We start from the raw sequence: 14,761 nt of genomic DNA on the forward strand, positions 1-14,761 counted from the left end.
TCTCTGCACTACGCATCACGTTGACGGAGACCGCAGCTGTTCGGGTCCGATCGATACCCCTGTGGGGTCCAGGTGAGCGTAACACCTGGTCTGCATTATCATCCAATGCAGCGGGAACAGAAACTTGATCCGCAGCACGTGGCACCTTAGAGCCTGTGGGCAGAACCAACTGCGCAATGGGAGTCTTAAGTGTAGATGAAAGTGGAGGCAATGGAGGAAGGAGCCCCACCCGAAGAGGAGGGGGTGGCACTACCAGAACCTGCTGAGTAGCCAGAGCAGGTTGCAGCTCGAGAGGCTTAAGATACAATTCTTTGAATAGATCCTTAAAGTGTGCCTTCATCGGGTCAGAGTGCATAAGGGCCTGGGATTTGCCAAAAACACATCATCGGAGGACGGTCTAGGCACAGGAGTGGGTAGAAGCTGTTCTGAAGGGGCATACCCCCATGATTGCAGAAAGGTGGGCTGCCAGGATGGCCCTCCACCAGCTGGAGCCACATAAACTAAGGGTGCCGACGTAGGAGGGAGCAAGACTGTCGCAGTGGAAAACAAACACGCCAATCCATTGGAGGGTGGAACGGATTCCTATTGTCCACATTACGTGGAAAAGGCTGCTTGGCCTCAAAAACAGGCTCCTCAGAACCAAACCTTGAGGACGTTTGTGTCAGTGGGTAGTCAAAATGGCTGCCTCAGACTGCGTGGGTTGGGCCGCCATTGTGTTACTGCCTGAGGTGAACTACGTCACAGGTGTCAATGAGGCCATTGTCACCGCAGGAGTATCAGGGGACTTTCATTCCAGTTTAGCCTTGTGACCGGGAACCTCGGCAGAGCCGGTGCTACCAGATCTAGAGCGCTTTTTAGACCCCTTAGAGTCTGCTGCAGAATTAGCCCTCAGTGAGGGAACCTCAGCAGGGGTGGTACTTCAAGACAGACTTGAGGCTTTTGTCTTCCTTCTTTGCCCCTCAGCAGGATAGGTTCGACCACCGGATTGTGTGTGGGAAGGCTTAGGGTCACCACCCGAAGCCAGAGCCCTCGGAGGGGAGCTCTCAATTCTGCCGGTTTTAACTATAGCCCCTAGTCGGGGGTCCTCGGGGTAACCCCGGTGCCTTTAGTCGCTGAACAGGAAACCGAGACTAGTCTCGGTACGTTTAGTTTCAGACTTGGAAACCTTGGGAACTACCCCGGAGAAAAAAGCCCCAGAAATGCTGGGCCTAGCTTTAGCCCCCAGATGGGGAACCTCAGATGACGATCCGGTCCTGACAGACCCCTTACAGGGGACCTCGCAGCAAACTCTGGAGTCCAGATTAGATCACTTTCGGGACACCTCAGAGAGAGCCCTGGTACCAGAGCCACTGGGGCCTCTCCCGGAACCAGAAGACCCCAGGAAGGAGTCCCCTGGCCGGGGTGCCCTAAAAAGGAAGGCGCTTACCGGACGCTTCATTTTTTCTTCGATGAATTGCTGTAAATGCAGAGGGAGAATCCGTTGGAACACCTCCTCCCACGAGTGCACAGACGGAGAGGGAGTAGCAGTAGAAGCAAGAGTCCACCCCGGTGTTCCAGGCCCAAGCAATCCAGACAGATAAAATAGGCATCCGCCCTTGCAAAATGACGTTCGCACGAACAGGACACGAATCCCAGATGCTCCGGCATAGACGGAAGAAAGAAGACCATAGAACCGGAGTAGGAATATGAAGGACACGGGAACAAATAAAAAAAATTCCCTAAGATGCAAGTGCTTCTGACCCCGACCGCGCTGAGAAAAGGACTGAAGGGCGATGCGCACAACGGAGATCAGGAAGGCAGGGCTACAGTCACATGCGGTGGCTCTACGTAAAAATAAAAAGGACAAAAGTTATTTTTTGATGCTTAAAAAATGCTCCGGTGCCGTCCCGATGGACGGAATGTCCCAGAAGTATGGAGCAAAGGGGGCAGTACATAGGAGCATTTAACACTAGCATCTTCAAAGATATACTCAAACTTCAGTTTTGATGCAGTCACCACGAAGATCAAAATGAGGCCACTTTTCTATTTTTATCCAAAGCCTGCTTTTAATACCAATTGCCATAAAATGCCTCTGTAAATTGTGTCATGTGGCCTGAATGAACCACAGAGCCTTGTTCCTACTTCAAGGGTTTTGTATTATTATAGCACACCGTAGAGCTATGGTGTGTTTCTTTAAACCTCCAGTAGGATTGCAGAACAGACAGGCATTGGTTGCAACATGGGACATACCGGCTGGATAAGGGGTTTGAGAAGGTGGCACTATGGCTGCGCCTCTCTCAACTCCCCCGGATTTCTTCCCTAGCCCAGGCGTCAGTAGCCCCGGTTAGTTTCTACAGCACTGTTAACCCCTACTGTTGGTTTTTGGTTTGCCAACTGGCTCTAAACGGGAGTCCCTGAAACGCTGTCCATCTCCCTCAGGGACTTCCTATCTACGTCTACACTACCACAGATGATCGTTCTAGAGGATGGTGTTCTCTTTGCGACTCTGCTCTTCCCCCTACTCTCCTCGGTCGTACCAACTCTGCCTACCTTCTCTTCCCACAAGTCTTTGATATCAGTAACTTTTCTCCTAATCACTCTCTCCCCTCCACACTATTACAAGTCTTCCGGCTCTACTCCCATCACAACTACATCCTGTATTATTACTATCACTAACAACCACGGCCAAGGTCTCTTCTACCACTGTCCCACCACTACGATTTCCACGGCTCTTCTATTCATGAAACTGGGGGATATAATGCCATTCTTAACACTTCACTACACCCACTTTCACTACTCTCACCCCTCTCCCACTTTTATAATACACCCTGTTCCTTACACCCCTCTCTACTAGCCTCACTCTCTCCAAACACACCTCCTTGAACACTAGCTACTACAATCACTACCCTATCTCCCCACTATTCAATCTTCCTCCCACCTCCCCACGTACTTCACTACACACCACTGATACCACTTTCTCTCAAATACCTCACCTTTTCAAATTCCTCTCCAACACTCCGTTCTGCTCTTCTCTTCCCTTCAACACTTGGTCCGCTCCAACTCCACCTGCAACCTCCCCCGTACAATCCACACTCCGACGCTGCCGTCTGCTTTTATAGTGCAGGGATTTGTATGCAGTGACTGTTACACACCCCGCCCCCACCCCCATTGATTGCAGCGCTCAGCTGATCCTCTGCACTAAATCAGTGACTGCCTTTTCCCCAGGAGGAGGGCTACATAGCTGGGAGGTTTTAAAAAAAAAATAATCCTACACCCCTGCCCCTTTCCCAGCATGGTTTTACAAACAGCCTGGCGTTTCTCTGTCATGCTGTGGGCTGGAGATTCCATGTTCTGCATTGCTTGTGATACTTCTGCTCTGCTCAGGTGTTGGCCTTTGTTGGGACATGGTGCAGCTTCACAGTCTGCTTGAATGGCTGCAGTTGAGTTCCGGCCTGGATTTTCCTGACTGCCGACAAGGGGATTCTCGGAGCTGTGGTTCTGAAAAACTATGGCAAGCAACTGTACTGGGACTGTGCAGCCTGCGTCCAACTTTAACTATTTTTCGTTGTTGTGCACAGGGCTTTGCTCTTCCAGACCACCGGGGTGTCTGACAGGACACGCTGACTGAGGAAGCTGCGTAGACTTGGCAACATTGTGGCCCCTTCATGACTGGCAGCAGACTTGGGCCAATCTGAAGCAGGGTCCGTCAGTCAAGCCAATAGAAATTGAATGTGTACTGTGCTTGGATGGAGCTGCTGCTGTCTGCATGGGAGGCATGTGGGGAACAGAGAAAGCAAGTCGCTGTACTGAGAAAAGAAATGAGGAAACTGGACCGAAAGGCGAGGGAGGAGGTGTTCCAACGGATTCCCCCTCTGCATTTAGATTAGTGCCAGTCACTGCAGAATCGGTCTGCCTTATTCAGACCTAACACAGACAAAGGAGAGAACATTATGGATGTAGGTGATTGTGATCTGGGGATTTAGAGCCGAGGTGGGAGGCATGGTGAAAGGCCCAGTAGTATGTGGCTGTGATTCGAACGCCCACCAGCCCAGGCCTTGGACTGTGTTGTGGTGTTATCCCTTTAAGAACATGTGTCATGACTGACTGTGTTGGGGTGGCCAGTAAAGGTCTCAATGATGAAGAGGGGTTCACATTGTGCGCGCTATATTTGTGACTGGGGGTGTGGCAAAATTGGCACAATGTTGCAATTTATCTGTATCCAGTGTAGTTAAAAGTGAATGGGATGCGTAACTTCAAGTGTTACTTTGTGTTCAAGTTGATACATATTAGATTTCCTCACGTGTAGCAAAATAAATGGCAAAATAGCCAAATGAAATATAAAGATGATCCAGATATGGTGTGCTACTAAGTGCCTAGAAGCTGGGCCATGAGGAGTTTAATGTATATGCGAGGATGGGGACTTGTTATGTTAAAGGATATTTATACCATGCACTATCACCACCTGAGGGGTCCCCTGGCACTCTGGCAGATCTAAAAAGCGAGAGGGTAAGGTAAGTTAGCAGGGCTGGGCGGGGGAAAAGCACAAGAGCTGTGATGTGCTGTTGGCAGCTTCAGTTCGGTTTACACCGTCCGCTGACTGTAGGTGTGAATTTTCGGTTGGTACTGGTCATGTGCTGTTGTGCGAGGCTATATGTGGTTTGTTTCGTTGTTGTGGTCATGAAGAAAACGCTCTAAAGAAGAGACGGTAGTCATTAAACATACATGCACACTGATATACATACACAGGGAATTTATAAATGTACATTTAGTAGGCTTTTTTTATAAATGGATTTAACTGCAGTCAGGAGTTTGCGAGGTGAATTGAGCAATTGGGAAAAACTATTTGCAGGGCCACAGGAGAGGAAATGAGTAACTATGACCTTAGGAGATGGTCAGCTAACAAACCGGCCAGGATTTTTATGGCCTGGTAGTTTCGCAGAAGGCAGATGTCATCTTTTTTAAGTTCATGGGAGCTTGTAGAGGGATCCGGCCATTTGCTTTTGACAAACATGTGGTGAAGTGACGCAACGCCACTAAATTGGGGTGGGTGAGATGATTATCGTCAGTTCAAAGGGAAGCTGTTAATTCTCCTTCTCATGTAGCTTGAAGTATTCGTGCAAACCATGTGCAATTACATTTAGGGTTAAAAGGTCTGAGGCCAGCTGGGAGTTGCAATCAATTATGTTTGCATGTGAATGTGTAACTATGTGTCACGACCTACAATGGAAAAATCTTAAGAGGGTGTGCTGTACACATGAGCAGATTTTGGTAGTTAAGATAACTGCAACCAATGAGAATGGGAGAATTGGAAAAAGATTGTATTTCTTTTGTATAGGTTTTGTCCAATCAAATGTGGGGGTGGATTGTAATAAAACATATGGGAGTGTTTTAACTGTTGCAAAAATGTATATAATGTGTCAATTTGTGTGGTTCAGAGAGATTCGGGTTAGTTTGAGTCTGCAGCGTCATCTAGCCCCTCCCTGGACGATTGTACAATAAACTTGCTTTACGGATAAACGTGCACTCGCTTCTTAAGAGGTGGGCCTGCTTTGGGTTAAGGTAATGAGAGGCCCATCTGCACAACTGTCATTAAAAGGAGCCTCGGCCTCTGAAAAGCACTTCTGTCTTGGTTCTCATTTGTTCGGCCTGCAGGCTGATGCCGTGTGAACATGGTCCTGCTACCCTGGCCTTCAGGCTGACGCTGTGTGACCACGGTACTGTGGTCACCACTGATCTGGGTGCACCCAGACCAGCATGTGTAACCTGGGAGCCCCGAGGCCACTGTCAAGCTGTGTGACCACAGCCCAGTTGCGAGCCCGTGAGCCCCCGGCAACTGATGTCCAGCTGTTTGACCACAGCAACTGTAGGTGTCTGCTGGGTACCCCCAGCAACCCTTGGGTTGGCTCGTCTGCCTGTGAGACAGCCCGCAACAGTAACTGAAGATGATGCTGGATGCCCCCAGCACGGAGGACAGCCTATGTGCCCACGGACCTCCCCCCACAACACTTGTGATCCCATGATCCTGCATGGCCCGCCTGCGACACCCTGATAAGGCTTTGTGATAACCACTTAGCAGCATTTAGAAACCAAATGTATTTCAACTATACAGAATTGTTTTCAACACATCTAAAACTGAAACACATTTTGTTGATCAACACAACTGCCCCATTTGGTATCAAGTCACCTGGAGAGTTCAGCTACTTGTTGACTGTGAAATCGGAGCCACTCCGACATGTAATCCCTCATAAAACAAAGCAGCGGGCAAGAAGGTTATCATAGGAGCCCTCTCGCCTCTGCTTGGATGCGTGCATCAAACGTAGTCTTTGTCTGCAAGACTTAATGTGCGGGTTCATGGGTTCCTGGGTTAAGCAGGGAATGCCTTTGGATGAAACTGGTCTTTAAAGACTGGATGGCTGGGCTCCCCCACTATCCCCTCCATGGACATGTTGACGCAGAAGACACAAGAACTGGCACCCTTCTGGTTACCAAAAATCCAGAACTCATGTGCAAGCTCATTTGTTACTTGGAAGGCATGGGGCCACGCCTTGTTGTAGGCGTGGATTACAAAACCATCCATTCATGCAATCCATCATTTTAAAACAGAAAAGACAACTTCTACAAAAAATTGCTTTTGGGTAACAAATCTGAGGATAAAAGCAAGTATCACCTTATTAAAACTTCAAGCTGCAAAGAAGCATTTTATGGTGACAGTACATGCCCAGGACAGCAACAATGCAATTTCCTGCTAACAATGCACTTCTCGAATTATGGTATTTAAAGGTTTTCTAGAAGTGCAAAGATCACCCAGACATTAAACCATTCCTACTAGGTGATTTTGACCCTTCTAGTGGAGCTTTGCTTATTACTACCTAAAACGTAGGTTTAAAGAGGAATCCCTTTTGGGTCACAGTGTTCTGTGCACGTAGAGATTAGACATATGACTAATTGGCACATGTATACTTTCTTTTAATCTATGTAATAGAATGTATGAGGTGGATATAAAAAAACGACTCTCTCTTTAGGTTCATTTTGTTTCATGTATTATGGAACAGGTTCATTTTAAAGAAATGTTTTACTGGGCATCTAGGGTAAAGCAAACTTAAGTGTCATTGTCTAGACTGGCCTACTTTGCGGAAGCCAGTCTGTTGCTGTTTTCTTACAGCAGCATTGCATTTTTTACCGGGCATCAATGGTAAAGAAAACATGTAAAGGGTTATTACTTGGCTAGACTGCCCTATATTGATGCAGCCTTTCTAAACAGGATTTCCTATTTTAAATGGCATTTTTCTCTGCCATCAGGTTCTTGCGTGGCCATAATGTCCTAAATTGGTGCAGCCTGACCGGACCTGTTTTCTTATTGTAGCATGGCATTTTTATTGGCAAAGGCAACGTGATTATGTTTTTTTACATGGGGCACTAGCATAGTTTGACAAAGGCAGCATGGACATGTTTTCTTAGGGCAGCACTGGTGTTATGTACAATACAAACAAGAGCAGTATTTTCTTATATGGATATACTGGCATATATTGGTGCAGCCAGCATGAAAAAGGATGGACACAGCCACAACGAAAATGTTATTATAATGGCATATAGGAAAATATGTTGGAAAACGTTCCTGTGCACTGTTGGTGACTTGCAACCGTTTCATTTTTTTTGCGTTACTATAAAAGAAAATGTTTTTAAAAATCGATTGCAAACAGGATTTTTTGGCCACTTTTTCACAGAATGTACGCTGGAAAATGCGCAATTCTAACCCATTATAAAAAATAAAAAAAAATGTTCTCTCAGGTGGGGGTAACCCCCCATAGCCCTACTGTTTGGTCTCAGCTACCTCACTATGTGTATTCGCTCCTGCATATTTGTGGGAAACATTTACACTGCTCCAATAAACAAATTACCAACAGCCACACACCAGTTCTGTGCCAAGTTTCCTTCCACTTGTGTTCATGTGATCCTTTCACTCTTGCTTTCTTCTTTATTGTTCACGCAAGGTGCTGCGTAAATGCATACTTTATACTAGTTCTTAGCCTGTTTTGGAGTACTGCTCATTTCTGTAGCAATGAAACTGGAGAAAGACTTTTGTCGGAAATTATGCAATTTGGTCAATCAAGAGAGCGAGCCGCCACCACCTTGACAACTACATTATACCTTGCTCTTATGTGAATCTGTTTGAGGTTACTGCCCTGTGTTCACTAGCAACAGCACTCCAAAGAGGCATTGGGGTAGAATTACAATACATGTCTTAAAATTGAATATACATTTCCATATGCAAACATCGAAGATAATGTTGATTTTAAATTAAAATCCTTCAGCTTTTGACTTCTCAAAAGGAAGACGACCCCAAACTTGTTATTCAAAAGTCATTCAGCAGAGCATAGTTTAATAATCTGGTCAATAGGATGCGCCACTTACCTCTCCAAAGGCCCCTCGCCCAATCACTTTAAGGATCTCGAAGTCCTCACGGTGCAGGCGCATCTGTTTAACTTTGGTGGCAAATGGTTTTGCTAAAAGGAAATAAATTAAACTGGGTTAGTGTTTGATGTGTTAACTATGCCTGTTTCAGGAAAAACGAAGGACATTACGCCAAGTCTGGCAGCATATAAAAGACATGTTTAGATTTACAGGGTAATTCATGGATTTTTTGCGCTGAAAAAAAAAAACGGGATTTGTGCGCCATTCTGCCCGCAAATCCCCATTTGTTAAACGGGGATTTGCGGGCAGAATGGCGCACAAATCCCGTTTTTTTTTTTCAGCGCAAAAAATCCATGAATTACATCGTAAGAGTCGCCTCCTTTACTAGCCAGCAACCAAAAGAAATGTAGAAGGAACAGACACCAAATCCATGGAAGGCAAGTGCCCTAAAAAAAAACTGAACACTTCATTTGACTCCCCTTTCTGCCCCTCTCCTTCCACAAGAGATCGGGTAAGCCAATTTCTCAACTGCGCCTCCTTAAGAGCATTTGTGCTGCTGACTCCACTCTTAACAGCCATGACTGTTAGAGGCAGGTTGCCATCTGCACGCATAGGAATCTGCTCTACGCACACCATTGGGAATGAGGCAGATTTTCTGGAACGGCAGTGCGGACTGTGGCTGTGTTCCTCCTCTCACCAGGTAAGAGCAAAATGATAGAAACAGCCATGCTGCCCGGAAACCGCCAAAGAGCCTTTCACCATCCTTAAATACCTCCCTTTGCCCCTACTTTCTAATGACTAAAGACTTGACATCCTCTTCTGGTAGGAGGCATGCACTGCCAGGCAGTAGGAGCAGTGGAAGCTATACATTGTTGTGGAAATGGAGGATCGTATCAGTGACAAAGGAAGTTTAAACTCTGCAATGGAAACTACAATGGGCAATGGCTGACACTGCCCAACCTGGCAAACTGTTAAGTGGGGCATGTAATAGTTGACATTTTAAACCAAACCCTTTGTATGTCCTGTTCCTTGTTCCAACGTGCTTTAACAAGCAAAACGAGCCATAATAGAGGGTAGGGAGCCCAACTTCAATGTGGCATGTAATTCCCATCAAGGTTGCTTTGAAATGTTACTGACTAAATAATAGGACTAGGCAACTGTACTGAAGTAGGCATGGTATACATTAACAATAAATGAGCTTTAAAATTCACAATGAACATAAGTTGCTCGAAGAAGTCCTCTGAATTTGAAATAATGACCACTAGTACTGCTCCAGCCACATAATTGGCCTAACAAATGGCAAACTCATTGGATCAATCAGTGGGATAAATGCTTGCTTTATAGCTCTGTGCGCAACCTGCAGCAACGTTTGTATCCCACCAAGGGTCAACTCTGCCCTCCATCCCTTGGATACAGAGGATGCAAGTACTGTTGGGTGACATTTTATTACAGCCCATAGAAGCTGGAGGGATACAGCATTAGGTGCACTATATAAATGTGAATCTATTCGACTGTGCGAATCCCTCCCTCTAGGCCCCGCCCATACATTGGTAAAATCAGGTGACTAAACTTTTACCTAGGAATTAGCCTACAAGCACTGTGATTAGATGTAAATGCCTTGGCGCAGCATGGACCCTTCTCTGGAATTCAAAGTGGTTGCACTAAATATTGGCCTGTAAAACTTCAAATATAATATAGGTATCAAGACCTTCCTATGAAGGAGACCTTCAAATTAAACACGATATTCAGCCTGGGTTTTCTATGAACTCCGCTCATTTTACATTGTTATTCTGCTACTAATCTATTAAGAAAGCCCTACTTCAATTACAGTTAGTATATAGTACATTAATAGATGTGTGTAGTGCTAAACACATGGGGAGGAGTCCAGTTGTGGTTTAGTAAAGCTAGACTCCAAACAACTTCTCTTCCTTGCATGTCTCAGAGAATTAACAGTATGTATGTGCAATGTCGTTACCACAAAAACAGCTATAGACTTAATAGATCGTGGCCATAAAAGACAAGCTGTCTTGTGAATTTTAATCACTACATCAAGCACAGTACATGGCAGGCCCTCCTTTTGAGTGCTTCGACAGTAGAACGAAAGATTTATCATGGTACTTCCATGGAAGCTCAATGATGGCAAACAAACATCAGTGACAGAACTAAGTTGGCCATGGAAACTAGCAGTTCTGCCATACGTGCATAGAAGACTACTTCTTTGATATTTATAATTTCTAAACTACACCTCACAGCAGATTCAGTAGTCCTCTAAAGATGAAGTAAAATTAGAAAAAAATGTCATCAGGAAGCCTTTATTGAATATGATAAACTAGCAGAAGCCATGGGGGGAGACCCCAATTTTGATCTTTGAATACCTGCGGGTGAAAGGTATCCTGAACGATCCCGAATGGTGCGAGGACCTTGCTCGCCCCCTCGAGAAAATATTTGTGGAATCCCCTTCAAGGAAGGGGTCATTGTCCAAGATCTACAGGGTCCTGATTATGGCAAAGCTAGAAGGCAGGCAGGGTTTCAAACAGTTCTGGGAGAAAAAGCTGGGGATGGAGTTGGAGGAGTCGACCTGGGCCAGAGTCACTCACTGCAGTGACCACCTTACTCCTAGTCCATACTTATGGGACATCTCTCCGTCCTGTGGGACGGGACCGGAGCACTTTGTAAAAAGCATCCAAAAATTTTGCAAAAATGTGTCCTTCCTCTCTTGCTTGCGCGGGGGCCGGCATGCGGCCGCAACCCTGCCCACCTTGGCTCCGCCTGCGCATCGCCCATCAGTCCTTTTCTATCCCCAGGTCTAAGACCTATTAGCAATAACAGAGGAACCTTATTAGAGGGGACGGCGGGCGGGCGTATGGAGGAAAGAGGACTATGGACTAGGAGTAAGGTGGTCACTACGGTGAGTAACCTGGCTATACTCCTACATCCCGTCCCCTTTCCTCCATACTTATGGGAGATTCCCAAGCACTCCTTACAGGAACTATGGGTGGATTGAAATACTCCTTACTGAAAAAGGTTCTTCAGCACAGCCTGACCAAACTGAGCATCAGCTCTTGAGCTCATGTCTAGAAAATAATGCTTACAAAAAGCAGATGGGGAGGCCCAAGTAGCTGCCCTAGCGATGGTCTCCCAGGGGACATATTTCTGAAAGGCAACCGCGGCTGCCTTACCCCGCACCAGGTGTGCATGAATACCTTTAGGAGGCTTCAGCCCTTGGACGGTGAAAGACTCCGTAATGCAGGTGGTGATCCACTGAGAAATAGTCGCCTTAGATGCCTGCTTATCTTTTGGGTTACCAAAGGTCACAAACAGTTGAGAAGAATTCCTAAGCTCGGATGTTCTGTCCAGATAGAACTTAAGAGCCCTTCTGACATCGAGACAATGCAGAACCCTTTCTGCCTCTGAGGCAGGGTTCGGAAAAAAGACTGGCAGGGAGATAGACTGATTCAGATGGAACTCGGATACCACCTTCGGCAGGAAAGTAGGATTTGTCCGTAGGACCACCTTATCCTTGTGAAAGACCAAGAAGGGATGCTCCACCGACAAGGCCTGGAGCTCACTCACCCGCCTTGCTGACATAACGGGGACCAAAAAGGACACTTTCCAGGATAGGTACTTGAGGTCCACCGTGGCCATTGGTTCAAAAGGTTTATGGCACAACGCCGTCAGGACCACATTTAGATCCCACGTCGGGTGTGGACTACGAATTGGAGGATAGAGGCGTGTCAAGCCTGCAAAATGCCTCTTAACCACTGGGTTACACAGAGTAAGAGCATTGGTCCGTAGAAAGGTAAGCGGAAACCGCTGAAAGGTAAATTCTGCATGACAGAACGTGGAAACCCCACTCTGCTAAGAAGAATACAAAGGACAGTACCGTGTCAATTGTAGCCCCCCTTGGGTCCAACTGCTTGCTTAAACACCAATGACAGAACCTGAGCCATTTGCTTCTGTACTGGGACCTAGTCGAGGGTTTCCTGGCTGCCTGGATAATACGCATGTTATCCGCAGACAAGTTAAGATGTTCTAAAGACTTTAACTCAGGCACCATGCCGCCAAGCTGAGCGATTGTGGGGAGGGGTGCCACAGCTGCTGTTCCCCCTAGTGAAGGTGGTCTGGGGTCACCTGAAGCCTGATCGGTGGATACACCGACAGGTGTTGAAGTTCTGAGAACCAAAACCTGGCCGGCCACCATGGGGCTATGAGTAGGAGAGAACAGTTCACAGAGTTCTTCAATTTGCAAACTACTCAGTGAACTAGAGGCAGAGGCGGGAAAGCGTAAGCTCTCATGTGCCATGGAATCTCGAGAGCATCCCCCAGAGGAGGCTCCCAGCCCCCCTCTGGAGGCATACTGAGGAAGCTTCTTGTTTACCACCGTTGCGAAGAGGTCCACCTCCGGTGTGCCCCAACGCAGGAAAATCCATGAGAGGACCTCCATCTTTAACTCCCACTCGTAGCTGACCATTGTCCACTGGCTGAGGGCATCCGCTGTGACATTCAGCTGGCCCGGGATGTGCACTGCAAGCAACCAAACACCATGAAGAACAGCCCATTCCCAAATCTGGATGGACAGGTCCACGAGAGGGGGAGACTTGGTTCCCCCTCGTTTGTTGATGTAATACATCAACACCCCATTGTCCGTGCGTATACGGACCACCTTGTTGGCAATGATCGGTTTGAACGCCCTGAGCGCTAGGAAGATCGCCAGAAGCTCCAGATGATTTATGTGGAGGAGCTTGTCCTGAGGCGACCAAAGATCCGAGACCTGAAGAAGATCCAACGTCGCACCTCACCCCAGAAGGAAGGAGTCCGTCATGACCGTCACCGTAGGGGCTGGGTCCTGAAACCTCGCACCCACCGACAGGTTGCTGAGAGACGACCACCACTCCAGGTCCACTCTCATGGAAGCCGGAATCATTATCAATTTAGAGTCCGGATCCACTGCCTGACGCCAAGAACTCCTCTTGAGAGGAGGAAGAGGAAGAGGAAGAGCCAACACGCATGAGGCCATGAGGCCCAGAAGCATCTGGAACCACCAGGCAGACATGCTCTCCGACTGCGCAAACTTCTGACACGTGGCTAACAGATCCGCCATTCTGTCCCCGGTCAGGTACACTCTGCAGTCGATCGTGTTCCTGCGAAAACCCAGGAAACTCAAGTCCTGCGAGACCGTCATGGAAGATTTCCGCCAGTTCACTGACACCCCAAGATCGAACAGGAGCTGTAGGAGAGACTGAAGATTGCGTGCGGCTCTCAACGGGCAAGGACTGCGTAAGAGCCAGTCGTCCAAATACGGATACACCTGGATACCCTGCAGACGAAGATAGGCCGCAATCACCAACATCATCTTCGTGAAAAAACAAGGCGCCGAGCTGAGGCCAAAAGGAAGCACTCGAAACTGGAAGTGCTCCTCTCCCAAAGAGAAACAGAGATCTCCTGTGTGGATTCCAAATCAGAATATGCATGTACGCATCCTGAAGATCCACCACGCTGAGCCAATCACCCATCTGCAAGGAAGACCATATCTGGCTGGGCGTGATCATCTTGAATTTCTCTTGGGGTAGGAAAAGATTGAACTGGGAAAGGTCTAGGATGGTGCGCAGGCCATCCTTGTTGGGTTTGGGCACCGTAAACAGCCGGGAGTAGAAGTCCTCCCCTATTTCCCCGAGAGGAACGGTTTCCACCTGTAACGCTCACCTGACTCCCACAGAGGCGCTGGTCTAGTCTGGGTTGCTGAGGCCTCTTCGAGCGTGATGCGCAGAACTCGCAACACCTACTGAACAGGACCCTCAAAGCTTGCTTGTCTGGCCCGTAGGAATATCCTTCTGCAGATGAGAAAGGGGATTAACAGTCTACAAAATAGTGTGCTTGCTCTCCCCTTCCCCCCTTCGTTCTTCTCTAACTTCCTCCGAAATCCCCGGTTTAAGCTCACCTTATGGTTTGAAAGGATGAACTCTCCATCCTGCTTCTGTTGCAGGGGCGCATGTTTGTCCAGTTACTTCACTGGTTTTCAGAATGGCGCTGGCAAAATCCACTTGACTTTTCCGAGCGGAACGCTGCAAGTATGAAGATTGCAAAAGTTCAAGTGTAGAGCCTCCTTTTATGTTGCCTTCCTAACCTGTGATCTGTCCTTTATTTCATGTGCAGAATGAAGACGATGCGTTGAGTGATTGAATTGCCGATGGTAAACTCAGGTGAGTTAGCGATGGGGGCGATCCCGCTTAATGTCTTTATATTCCTCCAGTAATGTCTTTTGTCCTTTCCCCATAGGGGCCGGAGTGCGGTACCTGCCAACGAAGCGGCGCCAACCCGAAATGAGGAATGGTCCACCAACAGAAGACCGGTAAGTGTTATGGCGGAAAAA

General features: G+C 47.4%; 1 protein-coding gene across 2 annotated transcripts in view; it reads right to left on the reverse strand.

Annotated features, from left to right (window-relative positions):
- LOC138566955 (serine/threonine-protein kinase MRCK alpha-like) overlaps nucleotides 1-14,761 on the reverse strand; it is a 2,642,347-nt gene that overhangs the window by 2,279,585 nt on the left and 348,001 nt on the right. For both annotated transcript variants that reach the window (XM_069644738.1, XM_069644739.1), the window contains exon 2: nucleotides 8,392-8,483. In XM_069644738.1, the coding sequence (XP_069500839.1) occupies nucleotides 8,392-8,483 (92 nt within the window). The remainder of the gene's footprint in view (nucleotides 1-8,391; nucleotides 8,484-14,761) is intronic.

Source organism: Ambystoma mexicanum, chromosome 2p, assembly GCF_040938575.1.
Source record: "Ambystoma mexicanum isolate Mex_15411 chromosome 2p, UKY_AmexF1_1, whole genome shotgun sequence".
NCBI classification, from domain to species: Eukaryota; Metazoa; Chordata; class Amphibia; order Caudata; family Ambystomatidae; genus Ambystoma; species Ambystoma mexicanum.